Here is a 26,594-nt window from a genome sequence, read left to right as displayed (position 1 = left end):
GGGATTGGGCGTTAAATAGAAGTAGCGAGAATAGAGTTAGGCCTAGCAATTGAGTAATGGGGGAGACCATGAAGGGAATGAGGGCTTTATAGGAGTGTGGTCGGGTAGTCATGAGAGGTTTACCAGTAAAAATGGTTCTCCTATGATGGAGAGTTGGAATAGGGAGACCACGAAGCATGGTGGCCAGTTGTGACCAGATAACTGTTTGTTGAAGAGCAGAGTTTGATTTCTGAGGTGAGTGTAGGAAGAATGCTGGATGCGGTCGAATAAGAGCTAGAGCCTGTTCAGGTAGGTATTGAAGGCTGTGGGAGGAGTGCCTCAAAGAAGTTTGTAAGACTGAAGGGAGAGTGAATGGTGAAGTATTGGTTGATGTTTGCTTGTAGATTGAACGGTGGAGGAATGAATGGTAAGATGAGAGCTGTAAGAAGTTTGGTTGAGTGTTGTAGGCTGTGCGAGTTCCAGTGGATGTGAGCGATTAGGAGATATGATGGCGTGAAGAGGTTGTTATTTATTTGATTAAGCGTTGCGATTTGCACTTTCTCTGGTTAGGTGTTGTACTTCAGGGGTGCATGAAGGTGTGCACAAAGGGGCCTGCCCCTTTGTCGCGCACCTTCGGCGCGCGACGCCAAGCAGGGCATCTGTGATTTAAAACCCCCGCTTACCGCTGACGTGGAGGTGAGGTGCTGTCCAATCGGCTGCTGCGTCTCGGAGGGGGCGGAGTGGAGGGACCGGCCGCGTGGCCGGCGTTGGAGCCCCGGAGGCGAGTGCTGGGCGTTTAGTAAAGGCCTTGCCCCGACGGGCTTCAGCGCCGGATGCGCAGGCCTAGCTGCAGACTCGTTTGGGAGCGGCGTAGAGGAGGAGATCGTGGCAGAAAGGACGCCGAGCGGGGCGTCTGTGATTTAAAACCCCCGCTTACCGCTGACGTGGAGGTGAGGTGCTGTCCAATCGGCTGCTGCGTCTCGGAGGGGGCGGAGTGGAGGGACCGGCCATGTGGCCGGCGTTGGAGCCCCGGAGGCAAGTGCTGGGCGTTTAGTAAAGGCCTTTTACTAACACATCAGTTGTAGCTGACTGTGATGAAGAAAGCCCAGGCTGTATTCAAACACTCCTCCGGGGAAAGATAGTCGATATCTGGATGATTTTGGAAACAAGGTATTCCAGGGAGCAATGCTGTACACTGAGATCTAGCAGTACCAGTTCTACAAAACGCAATATTTGTACAAATATCTTCAAAAAATGAAGTCTGATGCACGACAGTCTGCAGTGATGCTCTGTAGAGTCAAGGTATAGCGGACATGGAAGAAGGATTGTGGCATCTACTCTGCACAATTTACGAAGGGTTTGATACTTAAGCCCATGCTTCGTCACAGCCATTGCGGCCAGAACCATGACATGGCTCAGGGCAAGCACAATTCGCGAGGAAGTCCACGACAAACTAGCAGACCATCCATGTAAGGGAGATGCTTCGAGCAACTGTATCCCAGCTCAAAGAACAGAGTGTGGCGATTTCGTCACTCATATCGCCCACTGACCAAGCAATGACAAAGCGTTGTTACCCAGCCTATTGAAAAACATTTTATCCTAGGTTCTCCTATAGGCCACTCTCCTCATACAGGCCTCCGCCATATCAAAAAGACCGCAGGCGCAGCAGACCCAATCTCAAGGATGGAATCATACTCTGCAAATGTCAAAGCCACCACAGCCTGCTAATCAAAACGTCAGCAGTCTTTTTGAGACTGAACAGGCCTCAGCTACAAATACCCGTGGGTGGATGCCTTCTTTCTTCAGGAATGGGATCGGATCACCTCAGATCGTTATTTCCTCAACATCTTAAAGAATAGTTATTGCCTAAATTTTCATACAGTTCCTCGATTACTGCACCTAGCTCTGCTTTCACAAAGGGAAGGGGATGTTTCCCTCCTCCTTCAAGAAATACAATCGCTGCCTCATCAGACATTTCACGTGCTGCCACGTCATTGACAGCTCCAGGGATTTTATTCCCAATACTTCCTCATTCCCAAAAAAAGTGGAGGCTTGCATCTGTTTCTGGACCTCTGGGCCTTGAATCGATACATTGGCGGGAGAAATTCATGATGACTTCTCTGAAAACTACTTTACCTTTTTCTACATTCCAATACTGGATGTGCTCCTTTAGACCTAAAGGATGCATATGCTCACCTACCGATGCACCCCTCTTACTGGCGCTACCCTTGTTTCAAGTCAGCACCCAGCACTACCAATGCAAGATCCTACCATTTGGCCTCTCTTCGGCATCCCAGAGTATTCACAAAATGTCTAGCGGTAGCTGTGGTCCCCCTTCGGAAACAAGGAATAAAGCTTTTTCCATACCTGGACGATTGGTTACTTGTGGTACAAAATCCAGAACTGATCCGTGCCTACCAAATTCAGACAATAACTTGCTTGGAAAGCTTAGGCTTTATCATAAATTATGAAAGTCACATCCTGATCTTTCTCAAATGTTACAATTTATAGGTGCAATCATAAACACGCTCCTTTGCAAAGCTTTTCTTCTGGAGGACAGGATTCGCACTTTTCAGAATCTGGCCTCAACACTAAAACTCCGTCTACATCCCACAGCTCGGCAAGTTCTCACCATATTTGGTCACAAGGCAGCGGCGATGAATGTAGTCCCTCACACACACTTTCACATGTGCCGTATGCAGTGGGGTCTGAAGTCCCAGTGGTCACAACGTTTCCACCACATGTCGAGACCATTAACCTTGACTCGGCCAATGATATCTGATGTGGATTGGTGGCTGAGTCACGTTGTCTTAGTTGGGCGCACCTTTCCGAATCCCGTCTCATCAGATAGTGTAACTACAGATGCCTCCATGAAGGGATGGTCCCCCAGCGAGAAAACATTCCAGATCAACCTACTAGAACTACATGCCATACGATATACCATCCGCACCTTCTTGTGCATTCTTCAACACAAAATGGTGATGGTATACACGGACAATCAGGTGACCATGTTCTACATAAACAAGGAAGGCGGTTCTGGTTCCAAGATACTATGCAAGGAATCAGTATTGGCACTGGAATGGGCGCTAGTTCACTTGATACGACTGCAGGCAACCTACCTGCCAGGAATAAGAAATATGGAGGCTGACCACCTCAGCAGAATCTTTCACCCCCACAAATGGGAACTGCATCGGGACGTGGCGTCCTCCCTGTTCCAAAGATGGAGGAACGCCCTGCATAGAGCTCTGCCACTGAGTACAACACAAAGCTTTAGGAGTTTTGCTTTCTGTATCCAAGCAAACGAAGACTGACTCAGAACACTTTTCTGCTCAAGTGGGTGGGGAAACTATTGTACAGAGTCCTTCCAATCCCACTAATAATTCGAGTGATGCAGAAATGCATCGTGGACGAGTCCGACCTCATCCTCATAACGCCAGCATGGCCCAGACAGCCCTGGTATGCTTACCTCCATGCACTTCTCCATACAACAACCAGACCTTTTTCCAAACAGATCGGATCTTCCAAACAGACGGACGACATTGTTCTCCTATAGGCCACTCTCCTCATACAGGCCTCCGCCATATCAAAAAGACCGCAGGCGCAGCAGACCCAATCTCAAGGATGGAATCATACTCTGCAAATGTCAAAGCCACCACAGCCTGCTAATCAAAACGTCAGCAGTCTTTTTGAGACTGAACAGGCCTCAGCTACAAATACCCGTGGGTGGATGCCTTCTTTCTTCAGGAATGGGATCGGATCACCTCAGATCGTTATTTCCTCAACATCTTAAAGAATAGTTATTGCCTAAATTTTCATACAGTTCCTCGATTACTGCACCTAGCTCTGCTTTCACACGTGACAGCATGGAGATTGAAAGGGAAGTACTAAGCCTTATTCCTATTCTGATGGAAATTCAGGACATCCTTATCTCTTCAAGAAAACTGTCCACGAGAAAAAATTATGCAGCTAAATGTTATAAGTATCATTACTGGTGTATGTCTGTAGCGCTTGACCCCTTTCATTCTTCACCGGAACAGTTACTTAAATACCTACATTTACTGTACATTTCTAGGCTAGCAGTTTCCTCCATAAGAGTGCACCTTAGCACCATAGCGGGTGAGTGTATCAAGGTAGGGAGCAGCGGCAGAGCCCAGGCACCATGAGGTAATTGCCATAGCGTCTGGGATCGGGCCTGTATGAGTGGATTTGCTACTGCCCTCTTCCTTCACATTTCATTTGTTTTGTTTTTGTTTTAACTGTTAGGTGATTTTATAGTGCAGTGGATGGTGCTGAATTTAGCATTTTGGGGTATAACTAACTCATTTCACCTGGTCCAAAATATATGTGGATTAAAGAGAATTTTTGGATTTTGAGGCAACAATTTGGTTTATTGGTTTAAGAGAATTGTTAGAGAATTGCCCTCTGTAAGGCTGTTCCTTCTGAATAGAGGAAGTGGGAATAAGGTGATGTGTGCAGGGTTTTTTTTTTTTTATTATAATGTTTCCATTCAGGAACCTGCCAGTTTTCATTAGTGATTGTTTCCCTTCTCTCTTGTGTTCTGCGATTGGGCTGTTGAGTTCATGAGTTAATAGAACTCAAAATAGAAAACTCAAAAGGGACAAAGTGGTGACGCTTGATGAAAGAGAGCCATAGCTACAGGTTTAAACAGAAGAGACTAAAGCACTGGAAACCTTTTGATATTATAAATCATTGTGTACACAAGAAAACACTGTGCCAGTAAGAGATTAATATAAAAAAAAATGGTTAGCTAAAATTGGAACTGCTTCAAAACTAAACTGAAGTCCTGATGTGGCCATGTTTTAGCAAATAATACCTGCTTCAGAGGAAGTTTTTAAAACAGTAACACCTGCAAGATTCTTCCTATTCAGCATTTTGTAATGTTCAAGGGACCAACCAGGGGAGATAAAATCCAACTTGGTTTAGGGGTTTGAATGTAGTTCTTTATAGCTGCTAAATGTCCTGAAAGGTCTATGGGATGTAGCATCTCATATATACCAGGAAACTCACATGCGAATAGCAACCACATGCCCCTGATGGAGGGATCAAAATTCTGCACCTCAGAGTGGGGAGACTTTTTTTGCTTTATTAACACAGTCACAAATAAAGGTACAACTATAATCCATCGATTTTGTGTGATCCCCAAAACACCTCCTTATCAAAGTTAGGGGATACCTATGTTATCTAAACCATCTGCCTCTTAAAAAGCTTGAAAGTGAAATGAATGAAAATAGGAGATAATGAACAAAATTAGAATTAAGCAGATTATTAGCAGAAGGGCTTGGCAAGTACCTCTGATAGTGCATTTCATTATAATAATGGCCTTTGCTAGCCCTGACTTACAGTGCCATTTGGTTTAATTCAGTTAGCTATACTTTCAAGGAAAACCTATAATTCAGAGTACATCAAGTAATAGTATCAGCTTTAGTGTTTTGTTTTTTTTTGTTTGTTTTATAAAGTGTGTACAGCACCATGTAATGTTTTGGCACTTTTTTTTTTTTTTTTTTAACATAGACAACTCTTTGGTCAGCTGGACTGAAATGTTGCTTTAAGCCATGGTGAAGCTTACAAATGCTGACTGCTTCAGTTTTTTCCGTTGCTTGGTCTCTTAAGCTCTGATATTTGCTTCGACATATTCCTTTTTAAAAATGTAGAGCCAAACTGAGGTTGAAGCTTGAGCGTCCGTTGCTCGTTTGCCTCTTGAGTAAATTATTCTACACGTGCAGTTGGCCTCTGACCTACCTTCTGTTTTCTGAAAATGCAAAAAGCATCCATATGTTTTTTTGAATTATTTTATTGCTTCAAACATAGCTCAGCTTGACAGTGATGAACCATCATTTTGTGTTTTGACCTGTGTGAAATTAATTGGTGCCATTAGTTCACATTACGGAAAAACACCATCTCAAATGGTCACCCTTGTTGACATCTCATCATTACAATCAAGAAATGTATACATAAGAAGATTAACTTGCCATTTCACTCATAGAGATATTTCCTTCAGAACTGGGTTGAGACAAAAGGCAAGGCAGCATTGGGAAGCTTGTAGTGTCACTTTCTGTACTGTACAGTCTCTATTCTTGAGCAATAACCTTTATTCAGAAACCAGCTCTATATACTTTTGCACACTTACGGAGTAATTTTCAAAGGAAAATGAAATAGCAATTTTCCAGAGTCCATTTGCCCACATTCAGGTTTTACCTATGTTGAGTGCATTTGACAATTCAGTAGCCTATATTGTATGAATTTCAAAGGCTTTTAAAAATTGCTAGGATAGAATGCTAACATTTACATTTCATTTTTCTGTGAAAATAACCATGCATTTGAGAATGCATTTGAGAATGGTAACTTGCACTTCATTTTCTAACCCTTGCTGTCTCTCTCTAGGTTATGGCATCAAACAAGAGCCATCAAAGTTGACTGCTCTGGCTGAAATAAAATTGCCAGAGGAGAAGAGATTGCAGGTAAACCACCAGGTGCAGAGAAGGCATGTTGTGCTTTCTCAGTAAGACAAAGTAAAACTAGGGAGACAACATGCATATAAAGCATCTCAGATTGTGTTATGGCTTCAAAGGCAAGTGTTATATTGTATACATAATTTTAATGCAAAATATGGAAACAAATAGTTTGAGACATTGAAATTGGGAAAAATCCCCCCATCTATGTAGGGTAGGGTAATTAATGGAAAACTTTTCACCAGCTTTGCTTGTGGATGTTAAATTTATCCAGTCCTACCAAGCCTCCAAACAGATGGTGTACTCTGTTAACCAGGGCTAATGCTCGACTTCTCTCTCAGATAATAGAAGGACCAGGGAGCACTCCATGAAGTTTGAAAGTAATTTGAAGAAAATTGTTTTCACTCTGCGCATAGTTAAGCTCTGGAATTCATTGCCAGAGGATGTAGTTACAGCAGTTAGTGTAGCTGGGTTTAAAAAAGGGTTGGATAGTTTCTTAGGGGAAACATCCATAAACTGCTGTTAATTATTAAGTAGTAGTAGCTTGAGACTTATTTAGTGTTTGGGCACTTGCCAGATACTTGTGGCCTGGATTGGCCACTGTTGGAAACAGGATGCTGGGCTTGATGGACCCTTGGTCTGACCCAGTATGGAATATCTTATGTCTTTATATATACTGAGTCTCCATGATATGCAAATTTATCTCATGCATATTCATTGTGGATATCCTAAAAACCTGACTGGCTGTGGGGTCCCCAGGACAGGTTTTGGAAGCCCTGTCTTAAGTTTAAACTTGCTGAATGAAGGGAGGGGAAGGTGGGGGGTGGGGGGTCGGAGGGAACGGAGGAAAGCTGCGCGGCTCGGCGCATACAAGTCGCACAATTGTGCACCCCTTGCAGGCGCCGACTCTGGATTTTATTACATGCACGCAGCTGCGTGCGCATGTTATAAAATCGGGCGTATATTTGTGCGCGCCGGATTGCGCACACAAATGTACACCCACGTGTACCTCTTAAAATCTGGCTGTTTAAGCGCATAAGTGGGTTTTTGAAATAAATATGTCCCTAGATATATATTGTCAGTAGGTTTTATGTGCACAAAATCATTTTAAGCATATAAATGGGCTTTTGAAATTTGCGATATGTTATGTTACTTTTATGGCCGTAAACCCTTTTGAAAACTTCCCCCTTAAAATGTTAGTGTTTTGGGGCAGGGACTTCAATATCTGTATTCTAAAAATACGGTAAGAGTCCTTGAGCAAAATACTTATTGTACCTGAATGTAACACGCCTTGAGCTACCAATGAAAAGGCATGTGCTAAATACAGAAAATAAAATCTAAAATAAAAATTGCTTGGAAAGGCACACTAAAAATCCAAAATTATCAGCAATATACTTCCTATTAGGAAAACAGAACAAGCTGGGCTACTTAGAAACTACACATACCTCATGTTGGTGCCACACACATACAGAACAGAGAAAAACCCTCACCAAACATATGATATAGACATATGCAAACAAAAACTGAACTCTTATGTACTCCGGATTCACCCCTGCTCCTCCCATTTCCTGCAGGACAGGAGAGAAGGGAAAACAGGAAGGAAAGGGCTGGCTTAGGATGCGGAATTGACTCTTGCTTTGCTCTGTCCCCCTCTAGCCTTTCTTCCTGTACAGCAGGAGGGGGAGGGGATGGATTAGGGAGCAGAGTGGATTTTCTGTGTTCAGCTCAGCTTTGTTCAATCAACTTTTAGCTCCCCTGCCCCTTTTATCCCTTCCTGCATAACTATTTAAGCACTGGTTTCAATGTGAAATCTAGGAACGCTCAGGCCCCGCCCCTTTCTTTAAAATGTTTATTTGTGCGTAGCGGAAGGTTTGCGTACATGGGCAGCTTTTAAAATCCGTGCGGCGCACATCTGCCCATCTTGTGCGCGTATCTCCTGGTTTTGGTGTGCACTGGGCTTTTAAAATTCACGGAGGCAAATATTTGAAACAAACTGAGCTCCTAAATTTAGTCGCTGGAGTTGGGTGCCCAGTTCCAACTGAATTTAGGACCCCTAAGGGGCAGATTTTCAAAGGGTTACACGCGTAACCCCCGAAAAGCTGCCCCTTCCACCCCCTGCGCGCGCCATGCCGATCTTGCATAGGCTCGGCGGCGCGAGCAAGCCCCGGGACGCGCACAAGTCCTGGGGCTTTCCTGGGGGGGGGGGGGTGTCGCGGCCAGCGCATCATCAGGGGGCATTCCGGGGCGTGGCCGCGGCCTCCGGACCGGAACATGGCACGCCGGCAGCTGGCCAGCGCACGCAAGTTTCGCCTGCCTCAGGCAGGCGAAACTTGTAAAATAAAGGTAGGGGGGGAATTAGTTAGGGCAGGGGGGTGGGGCCGGAGGGAACAGAGGATTGCTGGGCGGCTCGGTGTGCGCAGGCTGCCGATTTTTGCACAGCTTTGCACGCGCCGACCCTGTATTTTATAACAAGCACGCAGTAGCACGCGCGTGTTATAAAATTGGCAGTAGATTTGTTCGCGCCAGGTTGCACGAACAAATCTACTCCCGTTCGCACCTTTTAAAATCTACCCCTAAGTTTTCAACTGAAAATTGAGCAAAACTTAAGGAGTCCTAATTTTATGCTTGCTGTTGATTTTCCTAGATTTAGGCCCCTCAGTTGGTGCTGAAAATCAAAGCTAAGCATCTAATTGTTCCTTCCTGCTCTAATTCCACCCCTTCGGTCACTTTTTCGGCTCCTATATTTAAGAGTCGAGTTAAGAACTCTGACACAGTATATTTTTCCTAAGGGCTAATGTAGGAGCCTGACTCTCAAAGTTAGGCACCTAAATCTTTTGAAAATCTTCTACCTTCTTTTTATTTTTTTAACACAATATCCATTCAAAACTGGCTTAGATCAGGTATGACTGAAACACGTTACCATCTGAAAGCCATTTGGTGGCTTATGTGCAATGAGTTGGTGGTCTCAGTTCAGTTCCTAGTGGAAAGGTGTCTGCATCATTTAAAAAAAAATAAAATCACTGATCAAGGCCAACCTTGCATGGGCATGGAGACTTAATTGCTGTCCCTCCCTTAGAGATGGGCCCTCCAGAGCAAGGTAGGAGCACATTGGCAGAGCAGTCTGGGGAGGCCTCCACTGTTACGGTCTGTGCTATGCCTGCTCATCAGATGCTTGTTTACAGTACTTTCAGTGTAGAAATGTATTTTTTGCATTATTTTCCAGGCTGCTGGATTGGCAGGAAATCAAATGTAAGAACTGAAATGTCATCCAGTCATTTTTACATGCACTAAAGTCATCAGATATTTTTTATAAAAATAAACAATTCAAAAGAAGATGAGCCACTTGCAAGGTGCTTGACTTGAAGGGCTTGTAATTTGAGCTCGGGATATGTTGCTATGGTTGGAAATGGGGATTCAGTATGGTGGCAACAACAAAAACAAGTTATTTGACAAATAGATACAGCTCAGAGAGAGTACAGTGATGTGCTTGAGAATATACACAAATCTAGCTTTGCTATGCATTCCTAACCTTATTTAGTTTATTTGTTGTAAAAGGCATGCATTCTAATGTCCATATGATTGTCTTGCACAGAGGAGTAAAGATTTTATGGAAAGACAAAGGAAATAAATGTAGTGAATATCCTAAGCTGAGTAATGTTTTGGGTTTTTTTTTCCTAAAGACAGATCAAAGAAAATTTAATTGTCTTTTAAGTGAATGTATCCATAGTGTATTGCCAAAGATCCTCTAATACAAATTCAGGCCCCACATCCAGCTTACCAGCACAGAAGCTAAGCCACTGCAATTGGAGACTGTTTTAAAGGGAGCTATTGCTTTTTTTGTTTATATGATAGTATATTTGAATTTCAATAGGAACCTTGCATTTGGCATGAGGAAGATGAGGGAAGGGGCATTGCATTTTTTTTGGTGTGGGGTAATGTGAATGACTAAGAAGAGCTCAAACACATAAGAAACCCCATGAACTGTCAAATATTCTTCCATAATCCCCCATCTTCTTGCCTAAATGGCTAAAACTTGATTAATTCTTGATTAAATCCCAAGCATTAGTACACTGTGAAGAGAACCAGATGGAGTTTGTCATTCATTCATGCTTTTGTTTTGCATAAACTTTTTTTTAATTTTTCCGTCTATAAACGAGTGAATTAGCCATGGTGATTGGTTGTGACGTCCTCAAGCGGCGAGCAGCTCGGAACCTTCTCCTGTCTCAGAGCTTTGCGGGGTCCGCCCATGTGCAGAAGTTCTCGCGCAGTTACCTTAATAGGCACAGTTGTTAGCCTTCAGTTGTGGGGGGTTTTTTCCGCTTCTTATGCGGACATGAATTTTCTTTCCTCAGTCGAAACTTCAAATCAGGGAAAGTATGTTGAGAGAAGTTCTACAACAAAAAAAAAAAAGGGCATTTTAAGGGGTCGGGGAGGAGAGGGGAAGAGGGAGAGAAGGTAGGTAGGGGGCGTAGGAAAGTTCCCTCCCAGTTTGCTCCTTAATTGGAGCGGACTGGAAGGGAACTGGGGGGGATGCCCGATCTCGTCGCTGCATGTAAATTGCATTTTCAAACCCCCCCCCCCCTTGCATGCGCTGCCCTGGATTTTATAACACGCGTGCGTCCATGTGCGCGCGCATGCACACGTTTTTCAAATCTACCTCAGTGTACAGAAAACTCGGTGTTACTTTTTCCAGATATCAACTCTTATCTGTTAATATCCACCTTGGGCAATCAATTGTTTCATGGCTCCTTCATTTAGAGGTGAATTTTAAAAGCCCGACACGCTTGTTAATTGGGGGATGTGCAAAGAAGTTGGGCTTGCGCGCCGAGCGGATTTTAAAAGCCGCCAAGTTATGCGCGTATCTCCCACAGCGCACACATCTCGAAAGTTTTCAAAAATGGGTGGAGCATGGTCTGGATGAGGCATGGGTGTTCGGGGCGTGAACCTAAGATGTTCACACACCGAAAATCCTTCCTATAACTTTAAGAAAACTAGGCAGGGTCAGGGCTAACTGGTGGGAGTGAAGGCTATCAAATCAGGGGGGGTTGGTGGACTGCTCCCAACTGGGCGAACTGGGGACTACCCAGTAAAACTGGGAATGGCGTCAGCGTGACTCCTTTTTTAAATTCCTCGATTTACGCAGTAGAAGCGGGATTTGCACACCCATGCGGGTGCCCGCTTAAAATTTGGCGCACGCGTGCATGGCCAGGCTATTTTATAACATGCGTGCATCTGTTATAAAATTAGGCCAACGTACGTGTGCGCCCACGCTGCTTTGAAAGTTACCATCCCTGTTATCTCAAATCCAGGACAGAGCTTCATGGTTTAGAAACAAACTTGAAGATTTTTAATATCGTTATATACAAGATAAATGTATATACATTATTTTCTTAAGTGGACTGTAAGTCTCTGAAGACAGAGTGCATCAGCACGCGCCCAGATATGTGACTATTTATACGCGTGTACGCGTTCATGTTATAAAATAACCTGACCCTGTGGATATGCGCACCTAATTTTAAGTGGGCATGCACCTATGTGCCTAAATCCCGCTTCTGCCACGTAAGTCAAGGAATTTTAAAAGGGCGTGCATCCACACCATTGCCAATTTTACCAGTTTGTTCACCAGTTAACCCAGTTAACACCTAGGTTCTCCAAAACGCCCCTGGTTTGATAGTTTTATACTGCCCCCAGTTATCCTAGAGAAATGGCTTATTCTTTTTTTTTTTTTAACTTGAACCTCATCCCTAGCAGAAGTAAACGAATGCGGCAGGGGATCTGGGTGCGTGCCCAGGTAATGTAAGTATTTACTGGCACATCTTTTGGCCACGCCCTAAAATGCCCACGCTTCGCCCCTTTTTGAAATGTGCATGCCACAGGGGATGTGCGCACATCTGGGCGGTTTTTAAAACTTGGTGGCACACACAAGCCCGACTCGTGTGCGTATCCTCCCGATTTTTGGCATGCGCTGGGCTTTTACAATTCACCTCTTAAAATCCACTTAAGAAAATAACTTCTATAATTTTTTTTTTTAAATAAGCTTTTGAACAGATGCATATGCTGCAGTGTGCAAATGACGTTGAGAGTAATTACATTTAAAAAAAATAAAGATTTATTCTTTCATTGTTTTATCTTGTATATCACTTAACATCTTTGTTTCTAAGCAAAGAAGTTCTGTCCTAGAAAACCCTGTGAAAGCATCCTTACAAATGCAAGGCCTCTGGTCCTGTTTGGCCCTATTTAGAGTCTTAAAAACCCAAGAACCTGACTAGGACTAGGACCAGGACTGTGACTGGACCTCCTATCTGGTCCAGCTGAAATATATCTGAGGCAGCACAGGAACAATAGGGCTGCTAGCAGGACCCTCCAAGCCATAGAGCCAGGAGGCCTCACGGGCTACAAGCAGCAGACCATAGTACTGGGAGGACTACGTAAGTAGCTTACAAGGTCCACTGATGACCATTGCTGGCATGAGGAAGACTTGCCCAACAGGTCCTCATAGGCGCACACAAAGCAAATACAAATAATGTGTCGACAATTACGCTCAGAGAGTTGATGTGTACAATTTCTGCATGTAATTTCCATCCCTTGACCCGTGTCTGTCCATTTTTTTGGGTGGGTAAAATTACTTTTTACCCACAGAGAATGGGGTAGGGGAGCAATAATCATCCCACAGGTTTACCTGTGTTAATTGCTTTGATTATTGCCCTCTTTATGTTCAATAATTTTATTATTTTTCAATTATATCAAGACTTACAATATCTTGAAACACTGGCAGATTGAATGACGAATAGGAAAAGGAAAAACAATACAATATTTGGTAGGACTTACACAAGTAAGACCAATAATGGCAACAGGATTTAAAGTAATTAACTAAGAATACTACTTCTTAAATTTATAAAAAAAACAAAAACATTGGGTTTCATGTAGAAACCCAAGGTTTGCAGCTCAGGAAAACTAGAAACAGGATTCAGAAAGCGATTGTTTTCTTATCCGCTGCAAAATATGAGGCAAGTTGTTTCACTTCCCAGAATGCACAGCTGCATGTAAGAATGCCTTCCTGAGGACTGATGGTGAGGAAATCCCAGCAGTCCGTCTGAAATTTTGTTTTCCAACATTTTAAGAAGAAAATGTTTAATCTGATGCAGCACCGTTCCCTATACTTTTGTCTTCCACCCAAAGCTAAATAAAGTAGAACGCCTACAAATCAAATGGGGCGACGTGGGTTGGTCCCAAATGCTCCCTTGGCTGTTTCTGTATTTGACTCTGCGTGCAAATAGCCCTTTTAAATTGTCGCCTGCTATGTGTTTCTTTCAGGCGACTGGGAGACTTCTGTCTGAAGATGCCCTCCGTAGCGTCCTGGTCCAGATGGATCGTCTGGAGCTGCTCAGGAACATGTGTAGAGATGCCTCCTTAAACAACTTGTCGCACACGGTTCTCTCCAAGTTTGTCTTGGATCGAATATTTGTCTGCGACAAGCACAAGATTCTTTTCTGCCAGACTCCAAAAGTGGGCAATACTCAGTGGAAGAAAGTCTTGATGGTTTTAAACGGTACTTTATTTTTCTGTTTTGATTTTTGGGGGTTTTTTGTATGTTTTGTAACAAAAAGGTAATCGTGATGTAATGACAGTCTGTGACCCTCCCTCCGATGGTTTTGGATTGTTTACAGTATTATAACCTAGCAGTGAAATTTTGAAAAATGTCTTTTTTGACTCTACTTGCCTTTTGGCTCTTGATTATATACTCTTAGGGCCTGATTTTCAAAAGCATTTACATCTTTGGATTTTACACGTGTAAATGCACTTTTACCCATGTAAGTGGGCTTTTGAAAATTGTTACAATATGTGCCATTTAATCATCCATAGGCTTCACCTGCGTAAGCGTATTTTAGGCACTTAATTGCTTTTGAAAATTGCTACAATAGTAGTTACATTTCCACATGTTAATTCTTTTGGATATTACCCTCTTAATGTTTCATTTAATAGTTTTTGTGTCAATTTGGTTGCCGAAGGAAGGAAGAGGTGTGCTGGAAAAAGTATTGGCTTCAGAGGTCAATCCAGCTTTTTCTACCATGTATTTATTTATTTATTTATTTATTTTGGATTCTTATATACCGATATTCTTGTATGATATACAAATCATGTCGGTTTACAATACAACTTGAGTGTAGATCAGGCTGTTTGCTTTACTATATTATAAAGTACATAATATAAGGGGTCATGTGATGCTGCTGTAGTGGCAGGGTGCACACGAGCCGCACTTCTGTATATCATTTTAACTTCTGAAATGTTTTTTTTTCGCCCACAAAATGTCCACAATCCATTTATGAAGGATGGTAACAGTTCTTCCTTATCTGTTTTGTGGTTGAATCAAACCACAAAAGTGAAGAAATCTGTGGGCAGGAACTCTGTCAAGATAGTGACTGAGGAGGCTGAGATTTCTCTTTCACAGCTTCTTGAAGAGATGATATCTGCAATGAAAAAAAGTGCTGCATAAATTATCAACGCAAATCCATACCAGTTTAGATGTTAGCCTTGAAATTATTGTAAGCAGGGTCACCCAGCTTGCCTCTACATTTAACGAAGCTTACACTCAGATTGATGAGGTGGAGGAGAAAGTGGATGAGATAGGTACTTCCCTGGCAGTAGTCTCTCAAAAAAACTGGAAAGGGTTGTCAAAAACTTTGATAAAAGCAACTGGAGAATAGGAGCTGCCAAAATAATAAGATTGATAAGGCTGCCTGAAAACATGGAGGGTGACGATCCAGTGCATTTTCACCACTTGGCTGCCTAAACTGCTTCAGTTTACTTGTATCATGGAGACCTTTATTGTTGATAAGGCTCACAGAGCACTGGGCCCATCTCCGAAGGGAGGGTAAGCGCCCTTAAGCATTTATTCTTGGATTGCACTATTTTGATGATAAAATAAAAATTATGGCGGTGGCCTCAAAGACTGGAGTCCTTTATCTTTCAGGACATTTCTGTGGATCTGCAATGTTGGAGGCGGGAATATGTGGAAATAAAGGCCCAGCTGCAAAAACAAGGGCCTTCCTAGACGCTCGTATATCCCATTAAACTGAAGGTCTTTACCAGCAGTAAACCACAGATGTTTAAGACAGTTTGGGATATGGAGGCATTCCTAAAGCAAGATGGTGAGTCTGATTTAGATTCCAACAACTGAGGCCTTGCCATGTGCACTTCGGAAGGGCCATTATGGAATATTGGTCAGGGCGCTGACAGAACAAGGGAGGAAGGATTGTGCCATAAGAGAGAGTTACCTCGCCGATCTTTGTCATGTGACCCCATGGAATCTCTTGCCACTCTCAGCAAGCATTGTGAGATCCTGTCATCCGCGCACAAGCTCTTCAGGGGATGGTTCTCAGAGTCTGCTAGCTGCGACATTATCAAGCTCACCAGCAGAATGGCAATGGTTGTTCAATCCACTCCCGTATCCGACTTTGGCCCTTTGAGGTGGGGGTAGGCACGAGTGAGCAACGCACTTAAAGGGACTCTGTAATCATTTAATTTTCATTCTTTTTTTCACAGCTGGGACTTACATTTTGATGTTTGTCATCTTTTTCCTAGGTACTTGCATGTGTCTTTATTCACTATTAATTCTCAGGAAAGAGAGGTGTTGAGGGTCCAGCCCCCGGGGATTAAGTTGTTGGATAAATGTGGCTGTTTGGGAAGTCTTGATAAGTGGTACGAGAAGACTGCTCTCGGCTTTCTTTGTCTCATCGCGGAGGGGATTCTTCTGCTGAGCAAGTGAAACCTGCTATTTTTCCTTCCAGGCGTTTTGATGAAGTCTTCATTAGCAGAGGGCCCTATTCGTATGTATTGCAATCATTTGGAGGAGAAGGGTATGGAAGGAGTCTTTCAGAGTAGGGGGGGGGGTTATGTTCTTGGTTAGGGTTTGGGGGTGAGTGGGAGGTGGATTTCTATTTGCTGTCCACGGTTTCTTTCATCTTTTTATTTTACATATTTATCGTCTGTCACTGGAGGATTCTTTTAAATTGCAGCTGCATTTGGTGAGAGGAGAGTTTGGTTTTAGGGGGGAAAGGAGAAGGGTCGTTCGGTTGGAAAGGTTGGTGGGAGGGCAGTTGTTTGTTCAGATTTTGATTGTAGGTATTGGGTCCCCTTTTCCTTACATGTCTGGGGGAGCTCAAGGGGAATCATATAGTGCACAGAGTGATTTATACCTTACTTTTTATCATTACTGTGCAGCTCCTCTTCATGGCTGCCTTTTACTTTATTTGTTCATTTACAGAGGAGGCATTTCTCTTATTACCACTCGGTGCTTATTGGAGGGGTTGGTTTCAGGAAGCTTCAGTTAGTTGTTGGGGTTTTAGTTAAAAAGACAAAATTGGTTAAGAGGCAGACTGTAGATATCCTTTGTTTTAGCGCATCACTTATATGTCTTAGTAACAAATGGCTAGAGGATATGATGTTTCAACTGTTTTCCTTATTTCTCGGGTTGATGTCTTGTTTAAGCCTGATTGGTGTATTATTTAATGGGTGACTCGAGGATTAAAGTTCTCTCGCTCAGCGTTTGAGGAATAGAGAGACCCACCAAACAAGAGTGTTACTGCTTCTCAAGAAGAATGGATCCCAAATTGTCTTGCACCAAGAGACTCACCTCACTGACACACAACCCACTCAAAACTGAAAACCGATTGGATGGGTCATGTTTACTGGTCTTTTCATAACTCGAAGAGCAGGGTGGTTATGCATCCCAATCCGTAAGGGTCTACCTGTTTTCGTAAAAGAACAAATGAGAGACCCTGACGGAAGGTGGTTGATCTTGCACTGCGAGTTCTTTTCTTCCTGACTTGTCCTGGTGAACATATATGGTTAAAACATCATTCAAACTTCTTTTCACCTCCATCTATCCAGTCCTTCGACAGGTATGCTGGACTCCCCATGTTTGTGGAAAGAGAATGGAATTCTTTGCTTGAGTCCTCTAAGGATAGATCATGTGGTCACTTTCAAACATATGGCTAAAATAGTGCCCTGGCTTTCATAGCCAAGCACAATTTACTCAATGTTTGGAGAGTGCAGAACCCATTAGGGAGAGATTGCTACTCTATGATTTCAGTCTTACAGTAGACTTGACTATTTTCTTTGCTCTGCTACCCTGCTAGACGAGATTTGCTTCTGTGATATTCTTTTGAACTCCATCTTAGATCATCACCCCATTTCATTTTTATTTTCCATTTCGGACTTCTGCTCCCCGTGGATTGTGGAGATTGAATACTTCTCTGCTAGGATGAGCCGAGTTTCAAGAGTTGGTCACTGAGATGGTAACAGACTTCTTATATTCTCATCCGTTGGAAGCATTCATTCCAATTTTCGTCTAGGAATTTTTTTAATTAGTTGCTAAGGGCTGCATTATTGCATATGCAAGTCATGTTTCTAATCAGCGGAGTCAGAAGCAAAAAGACCTTGAAGCTACACTTGGGAACTTAGACAACAAACAGTATGGTAGCAGGAATCTTTATACAGATCTAAACTTAGCAAGAGAGGAATTAAAATTTTGCAAATTGAAGAGGTTGCGAGAGCACTCAGATTCTTCCAACTTTGGTTCTGTGTATGTGGGAACAAGGCTGGCAAGTTGCTTGCTCAGTTAATACAGCAAAAGAAACAGAAGGCCTTTGTAGAGAGTTCACCATTCCTTGGGGAGAGTTTATTCACCATTGAAGCCTTTAAGCTTACTATGAACCCTTATACTCCCAGATCAGGTCGCTGCTCCAGAACATATTGCGGCTTTCTTAAGTTTCATTCAATTGCCATCATTAACTGAGGATCAAGAAAAGTGTCAGTCTACTCTCATTCAGGGCCAGGAGATTTACAGGACTCTTCTCGGGCAAGAGTCCTGGACCAGATGGGTACCCAATTCAATGATTTAAGCGATTCTTGCCTCTGTTGTTTCCTATGTTAATTAATCTCTTTAATTATAAACAAGCTCCCACTTCAGTGGGTAAGAACATAAGAAAATGCCATACTGGGTCAGACCAAGGGTCCATCCACTGTTTCCAACAGTGGCCAATCCAGGCCAAAAGAACTTGGCAAGTACCCAAAAACTAAGTCTATTCCATGTTACCATTGCTAATGGCAGTGGCTATTCTCTAAGTGAACTTAATAGCAGGTAATGGACTTCTCCTCCAAGAACTTATCCAATCCTTTTTTAAACACAGCTATACTAACTGCACTAACCACATCCTCTGGCAACAAATTCCAGAGTTTAATTGTGCGTTGAGTAAAAAAGAACTTTCTACGATTAGTTTAAATGTGCCCCATGCTAACTTCATGGAGTGCCCCCTAGTCTTTCTACTATCCGAAAGAGTAAATAACAGATTCACATCTACCCGTTCTAGACTTCTCATGATTTTAAACACCTCTATCATATCCCCCCTCAGTCTTCTCTTCTCCAAGCTGAAAAGTCCTAACCTCTTTAGTCTTTCCCCATAGGGGAGTTGTTCCATTCCCCTTATCATTTTGGTAGCCCTTCTCTGTACCTTCTCCATCGCAATTATATCTTTTTTGAGATGCGGCGACCAGAATTGTACACAGTATTCAAGGTGCGGTCTCACCATGGAGCGATACAGAGGCATTATGACATTTTCCGTTTTATTCACCATTCCCTTTCTAATAATTCCCAACATTCTGTTTGCTTTTTTGACTGCCGCAGCACACTGAACCGATGATTTCAATGTGTTATCCACTATGACACCTAGATCTCTTTCTTGGGTTGTAGCACCTAATATGGAACTCAACATTGTGTAATTATAGCATGGGTTATTTTTTCCTATATGCATCACCTTGCACTTATCCACATTAAATTTCATCTGCCATTTGGATGCCCAATTTTCCAGTCTCACAAGGTCTTCCTGCAATTTATCACAATCTGCTTGTGATTTAACTACTCTGAACAATTTTGTGTCATCTGCAAATTTGATTATCTCACTCGTTGTATTTCTTTCCAGATCATTTATAAATATATTGAAAAGTAAGGGTCCCAATACAGATCCCTGAGGCACTCCACTGTCCACTCCCTTCCACTGAGAAAATTGCCCATTTAATCCTACTCTCTGTTTCCTGTCTTTTAGCCAGTTTGCAATCCATGAAAGGACATCGCCACCTATCCCATGACTTTTTACTTTTCCTAGAAGCCTCTCATGAGGAACTTTGTCAAACGCCTTCTGAAAATCCAAGTATACTATATCTACCGGTTCACCTTTATCCACATGTTTATTAACTCCTTCAAAAAAGTGAAGCAGATTTGTGAGGCAAGACTTGCCCTGGGTAAAGCCATGCTGACTTTGTTCCATTAAACCATGTCTTTCTATATGTTCTGTGATTTTGATGTTTAGAACACTTTCCACTATTTTTCCTAGCACTGAAGTCAGGCTAACCTGTCTGTAGTTTCCCGGATTGCCTAGATTATGATAGTAGCATCTCCTAGATCAGTGATGGCCAACCTTTTGAGCTCAGTGTGTCAAAATTCATAAAAAAACCGAGCATAACTCGGGTGGTGTGTCACTTCTAGAAAAATCCATAATTGTGATATTTGTAGCTCTAATTAATAACAAGTTATAATTTTAATATATGTACTGTATTTATTAATAAAGCAAAAACAAATAATTCTTTACCTTGCCTGCTTAGTGACTTTTTTGTTGCTGAATTTCGTCAGCTAAATCTTCAATTAAAACACTCTCTCCCCCTCCACCCCCCACCCCCCCCTCCCACACAAACTCTTACTCCCCTGGATTTTCTCATACACACTCATGCTCTCACACTCCCTGGCTCCCTCACATACACACAAACACACACACCCAGGCAGGCTCCCATTCATTTTCACACCACTCCCGCTCCATCCTCCAGGCAGGCACCAATTCATTCTCACACACACAGACCCCCCCAGGCAGGCACCAATTCATTCTCACACACACAGACCCCCAGGCAGGCACCAATTCATTCTCACACACATACACCCCCAGGCAGGCACCAATTCATTCTCACACACATACACCCCCAGGCAGAGTCCCATTCACACACTAAAGGCAGACCCCCCTCTCTTTTGCCAGCAACCTCGGAACCTCTCTCATTCCTCTGCTGCCACTGTCACTGCTGCCACATGACTATTGGGGATGTTACTATTCTTGCACATTCCCAAAGATTACATGTGCCAATCACTAAAAATATATATATTTTTTTTAACCTTTGCTGTCTGATCTTAGTTTTCTAATTGATTGGTCACAGGCTTTTTTTTTTCCACCTTCCCTTTCTTATTTTTTCCACCTTCCCTTTCTTATTTTTTTTTTTGCCAATTCCTTTTATATTGTCTTTTTTTCTGTTACTTTTCTCTCCATCTTCTTCCCTCAAACACAGTCAGGTTCTCATTCTCACATGCATTTCTCTCTCTCTCTCACACACACACACACACACACACACACACACACAGTCTCTCACTGGCACATGCTGTCTAACTCTCACACACACAGGCTCTCTCTCACTCCCACATGCTGTCTGACTTTCACACACACAGGCTCTCTCTCACTCCCATATGCTGTCTTGCTCAAGCACATGCTGTCTCATGCTGTCTCTGCAAACATTCACTCTCACACACAATCTCTCAACTCATCTCATACACATATACACACACACACACACCCCCACCCTCTACAGACCCTCAGCCTCTCTCTCACCTCTGGGCCGCCTCTTCGCGGGTCGCCGCAGGATGGGCTCTGCAGCGGCCCTGATCTTCTCGGGCCGCGGCGGCCCTGCTACCGGGCTTCTTCCTCTTCTCAGGCCGCTGCGACTTGGGTGGGATTCGCGGCGGCCTGTAAGCTCAAGTGCTGCTCCTCTTCTGCGCGTGCTGATGCTTCTCTCCTTCCTGCCCACGCGGCTCCGGCAACGTTTACTTCTGGGCCGCACAGGCAGGAAGGAGGAGGGGCATCAGCGCGTGTAAATGCGATCCCTATCCTGCCTGTCGTTGCGCCGCATGAGCCTCTCTGCACCCGAGGACATGGGGGGGGGGGGGGGAGAGATACTAAACTAATTTTAAAGGGTCGGCGCAGCCGCTAAAAAAAAAAAAATAAAGGCTCGGCACAGCCAAAAAAAATAAATCCCGATAGTCCATGAAATGCTGCGCGTGTCAGCAAACACGTCTCGGCGTGTCACCTCTGACACGCGTGTCATAGGTTAGCCATCACTGTCCTAGATGCTACTATCATAATCCTTCCAAAGGAAGACACTGATCTGTTGCACACTACCTCATACAGCTAAAACTGAAAAAGTAGAAATAAAAACTTAGTTGAGGCTGAAGTCTGTTATCCGTTTTCATACATCCAGATCAGTTGAGCTTTGTTAAAGGCAGAATATCCACTGCTAACACCAGAGAGTTAATTGAATAGGTTGGGTCCAGAAGCATAAAGTTCTGGGAGTTATAGTGTCACGAGATTCTTAAAAGGCCTTCAGCTAAGATTCTTGGCTTTTTGTATTTAGTGTGCTGAAAAAATACAGATTTCCACTGAAATTTGTGAATTGGATTAAGGCACAGGCAGCATGGTGTCAATGGGTATTCTCCACTTTGTTTCTGTTCGGTGGGGCACTTGTCAGGGGTGTCCTTTGTCTCCCCTATTTAATTTAGTGGTTGACCCCCATGGCTCAGCTTCTTAGACAATCCCATTTGGTTTCCGAGTTCAAGATCAAGTGTAGCCATCACAAGAGATCCTTGAATGCAAATGGTGTGCTGCTCTTTGTCACTAAGCCTGGACATTCTCTTCCCCATATCTTGTCTATATTGAGCAAGTTTGGTACAATGTCCGGGTCAGCTGAATCTTAATAAATAGAAGATTTTTCCTGTGGGACCTAAATAAATCATTCCTCTCTGTTTAGTGGGGTTTAGATTGCAAACTTCTAAGTTAAAATACTTGAATTGGAGTCACCAGAGACTTTAAGGCTATGTCTATTCAACCACTTTCTTCCAAAATTAAATCTGTTTTAAAATCTGGAGCGACTTACCAGCGGTATGGTTTGGTCAGATTAATATACTTAAAATGAACATCCTGCCTAGACTAATGTATTTGTACCCTCTCAGGTCCCAGGGAGGGCTTTTAATAGAATAGGCTAATTTCCAGTTTTTATTTGGGCTCAAAAGCCAGCATGGGTTGGGCTCAAATAGCTTTTCGTTACCGAAATTTAAGGGGGGAATGATCTTCCCCAATCTCCACTTCTACTACTGTGCGGCCAGGCTAGGGTCACTGTGGGACTGGTTGCGGGGAGAGGGGTTGGCTTTCTATTAAAAGGCTTTTTCTCCGGACAGGGAGCTTTGGCATTTAATAACTAGGCCTTCTCTCATCCTAGAGTTTAGAAGGTTTGCAGAGGACATCTGAGCATAGCTCACATTATCTATCCGGGGCCAGGTTTGCAAGAAACTCTCTAGATTGGGGAGGAAAGAATGTTGCCTCTCTCCCTTATTCACCACAGTCCATTTGTGTCTGTGCACCCCCTTTTTGACAACATAGGCACCTGAAGGTTTAGCATTTATTGGGCAGATTTGGGCCTCTGACCACATGGTCCCTTTTGAACACCTACTGTGCTAATTTCACATCGCTGAAGCACTCTATCCACTTATGAGCAGCTGCTTAAGTCCTTTATCAAACTTAGGGGGGACTCCTAGACCCCTGAACTCAGTAGCGTATGCTCTATGTAAACCAGCAGGGGCACTCAAGACGATTTTAGTATTATATCCAGTGTCTGGTGGCATTCCTAGTTGATGATTGTAAGGTGCCATGATATTGTGGGAGAAGGCCCATTGTAAGTCAAGTTGTAGATGAAAAGCTGATATCGTGTTTTGGCTTCTTTATCAAACATACACATACCCTACACTGCCCCACAGATATAATCCCTTGCATTCTGCCACCTGTTGGAGGCAGTGTGGGTAAAGAGGTTTATACTTGCACATGTGGTGGACCTATCCTCGTTGTGCAAGAGTTTTGGGTTGCAGTCAGGAACTTCAGGGCCTATTTAAGATATCAGGGCTTCTGTTTGGTCTCAGACACGTCTGAATCTTTGATAAATCAGTTGTTGCTTGTTGCCCAGTTCTGGAAACAATCGGGCTCATTGGAAAGCTAGAAATCTCAGCCTTTGGAGATTGCACTACTTGAGAGACTGACACTCTCTCTTACTGGAACCCTCAGGCTTTACAACTCCATTTGGAGTGGCTTCTGGTTATATTGCTCCGGCCACCCCTAGATGTCAGTCTACATTTGTGGTTTTAGTAAATGAGGGGTTTTCAGTATGCTGCCATTCATCTATTTATCTATTTCTTCTTTTGGGGGAAAAAACTACAGTGTTTATATGCAATCCACTTTGAAGTGCCTGAAAAAGCAAAGTATTTATTTGATTTATATTCATCTTCCTAGGCATTATTGATATTTCACTGTAATTTGTTTTAATTCTTGGATTAATGTATATGCTGGATTTTGTTATATGAATCTATTTCTGCTTCTACATTAAATAAGTTACCAAAAAAAAGTGCATACTATTACATAACTAGTTCTATTCAAGGTTTTCTTGTGATGTTTTTAGTATCTGTCTGTGCACTTACTGACTCGTATGCAAATTGCTCAGCAACAGCTCAGAGTGGTGTAGGCTATTATTCAACATACAGATAAGACACTTGTTATGCCTGCACTTGACAGGATATATATATATATATCACAAGGTACTTTGCTGTTTTTTCCCTAAAAACCTATTGCATATAATCCAGCTCTCACAGTAAGATACCTTGTAATGACGTATTTTGTGCAAAATGGTCAATATTGCTTATTCTTACTGTATAAATAAATAAGGGAGAGTGAGAAATTGCCTATGAATAATCATAATGCAGAACTCTACGAGTGGTATTTAGTCCTGTGAGATCTTGATTCTTTCTGGTGTGTGATTAAATTTTATATAGATGAATTAGTATATGAACTTCTTAAAAACCATGTAGTGCCTGTCTTCAAATACACCTGCAAGGCTGAAGGAAGGAAGCATTAATATTTAAGATTGCTGTGGGGTGGGAATTCCCACAATCCAAGTCTTCAGGGGGTTGTAATGTGAGATGGATAAGCATTCCTTAGTGAAAGCTCTAGGAGGTGCTAGCAGTATTATGAACGGAGTATTATGGTGAATTATTCAAATAACACTTCAGTTATCTGAATAGCTAAAATGCCAAACTTTTCAATGTTTGTATTTTTATAAGGTATGTATTAAGTTCATGTGTCATATAGAGTAAGACTTACTCCTTATGGTTTGCTTTGCCAGAACGGAACTTTGCAGCTTGATTTTTAGCTTCACTGCATGTGAAAATGCCCCCTTTATCAGCTTAAAATAGTTCTCGAACTGTTGCATCTACTGTGGGGGGAAATAATTAATTACTTCCTTTAAGCTACTTTTAAAAGCAACAAAGTGAGATGGAAGGCATACAACACTATATCCTCGCTAAAATATTTACCAAGCAGGTACTGAAAAACAACTTGGGAAAAGTCTCTCCTGAGATTGACAAGGTGTCAGTTGTTGCCTTTTCAACTGTCTGCAAATCTTTAAAGGGCTTGGGGGATGCGTTCCAGATTTAAATTCACAGCATTACATTTAAACCTAGGCAGGCTATGAGAACAGGCGTCCTTTGTCCTTTAGATGGGCTGTCTGCTCGTGAACATTGACCTGTAGGGGTTTATTTCTCCCACCCAGATCAAGTTTTCAGCCTAAGGAGTGGGGGATTGCTGCTGTCTGTTTTCAATCAGTGGAATTCAGATCCTGTCCTTGAGTACTAAAATGAATGGAAGAAAGAAAGTCTGTAGATATTTTAGTGGGAACAAGGCCAGTGGGCCTAGCCATGTACTGCTTCTTTCGCATTTCATTTCTAGACAATTAAAAAAAGAATTGTAATCCTGCGTGGCCACGCTGCATCAGACAGCAAATCGCCATTTAATTAAAATCCTCTCGGACCTCTGAAGTTTCACGAAGAAGATGCCTGCTCTCAGCAAATTATTCACAGCGTAAACGATCTGTAATTGCTGCTTCAGCAATTGTATTTAATGGGATTTATATGGCTATATATAAAATATACTTTTTTTTTTCTTCCTTTTGGGCTACTGTTATCTAATACTGCATGATACATTATTTCAAGTAATTATGCACTTATGGCATTTAAAAATATTTTTATAAATCATCACCTTGGCCTTTCGTTCAACATTTTTGTTTGGATGGGAGAAATGTATTCACCAAGTGAACACATTTATTTTCTAGATTTGTGTTAATATGCTATTAAAATGCTATTAAAATTTGTCTATAGAAGATAAATGATGGATTACAGAAGCTAATACCTTTTGACACTGATAGCATTGTTAAACTCCAGAGAGCTTTTGTTTTGCAGAAGTGTTTGGTAGCAAATTGCAGACGCATATCGACCCTGCTACAAGTTTGCTATTGGCTGTGTCAAAGGGGGGAAATCTTGGACTTGAGCCTGATGTTAGGCTCGGTGATCTAACCCTTGAGGAAGTAGACTAGGCCTCAGACTTTGGAAAGGGGATTGCTGGAAATAAGGAAGTTGCTTCCAGCAGTTAGAGGCCTGCCGTTTTGGTACTGAAGTAAGTTGTACATAAGCTTGTTGAAGCAAAGTAATTGAGCTGTTGTGATTAACTGGCTATTTTAGCTTTACACTGGACCTTTTTGGAGTGCTGTGAACTGCATCTGCTTATATCTGTCTGGAACTGCCCTGTGGTAAATCCTTTGAAGTAATTGGACTTTGTGCGTTAAGAAACCATGCTTGAGTGAGCTGCTGTTTAATCTATGGACTTAATAAGAAATCATGGAAGATCCTGTACATTGTTAGAACCCTCTATATGTAAACTGGGATATCACTGTTGCCAGTTACATTATTGTTTGAATAAAGTCAAGCTTGAAACCTTGATAAACAGAGGCCAGAAACTGACAAAGCCCATTACTAACGCTACTAAATTGTTTAAAATGGCAGTACATCAGTGCAGTGATTCAGTAACTAAACAATGGAGTTAATAAAAAAAAAAATGACATAACCAGAGTTTCAGATAATTTTCTGTAAGAAAACCTTCAGTTTATTATTGTATTTAATTTATAATA

The 26,594-nt window shown here is 42.5% G+C and overlaps 1 protein-coding gene across 2 annotated transcripts in view; it reads left to right on the top strand.

Moving 5' to 3' along the window:
* CHST10 (carbohydrate sulfotransferase 10) overlaps positions 1-26,594 on the top strand; it is an 87,202-nt gene that overhangs the window by 35,648 nt on the left and 24,960 nt on the right. For both annotated transcript variants that reach the window (XM_029604793.1, XM_029604794.1), the window contains exons 4-5: positions 6,382-6,458; positions 13,764-13,998. In XM_029604793.1, coding sequence (XP_029460653.1) covers positions 6,382-6,458; positions 13,764-13,998 — 312 coding nt within the window. The remainder of the gene's footprint in view (positions 1-6,381; positions 6,459-13,763; positions 13,999-26,594) is intronic.

Source organism: Rhinatrema bivittatum, chromosome 5, assembly GCF_901001135.1.
Source record: "Rhinatrema bivittatum chromosome 5, aRhiBiv1.1, whole genome shotgun sequence".
NCBI lineage: Eukaryota > Metazoa > Chordata > Amphibia > Gymnophiona > Rhinatrematidae > Rhinatrema > Rhinatrema bivittatum.
The sequence above is the reverse complement of the archived record's forward strand: the minus strand, read 5'-3'. Positions and strand labels throughout refer to the sequence as shown.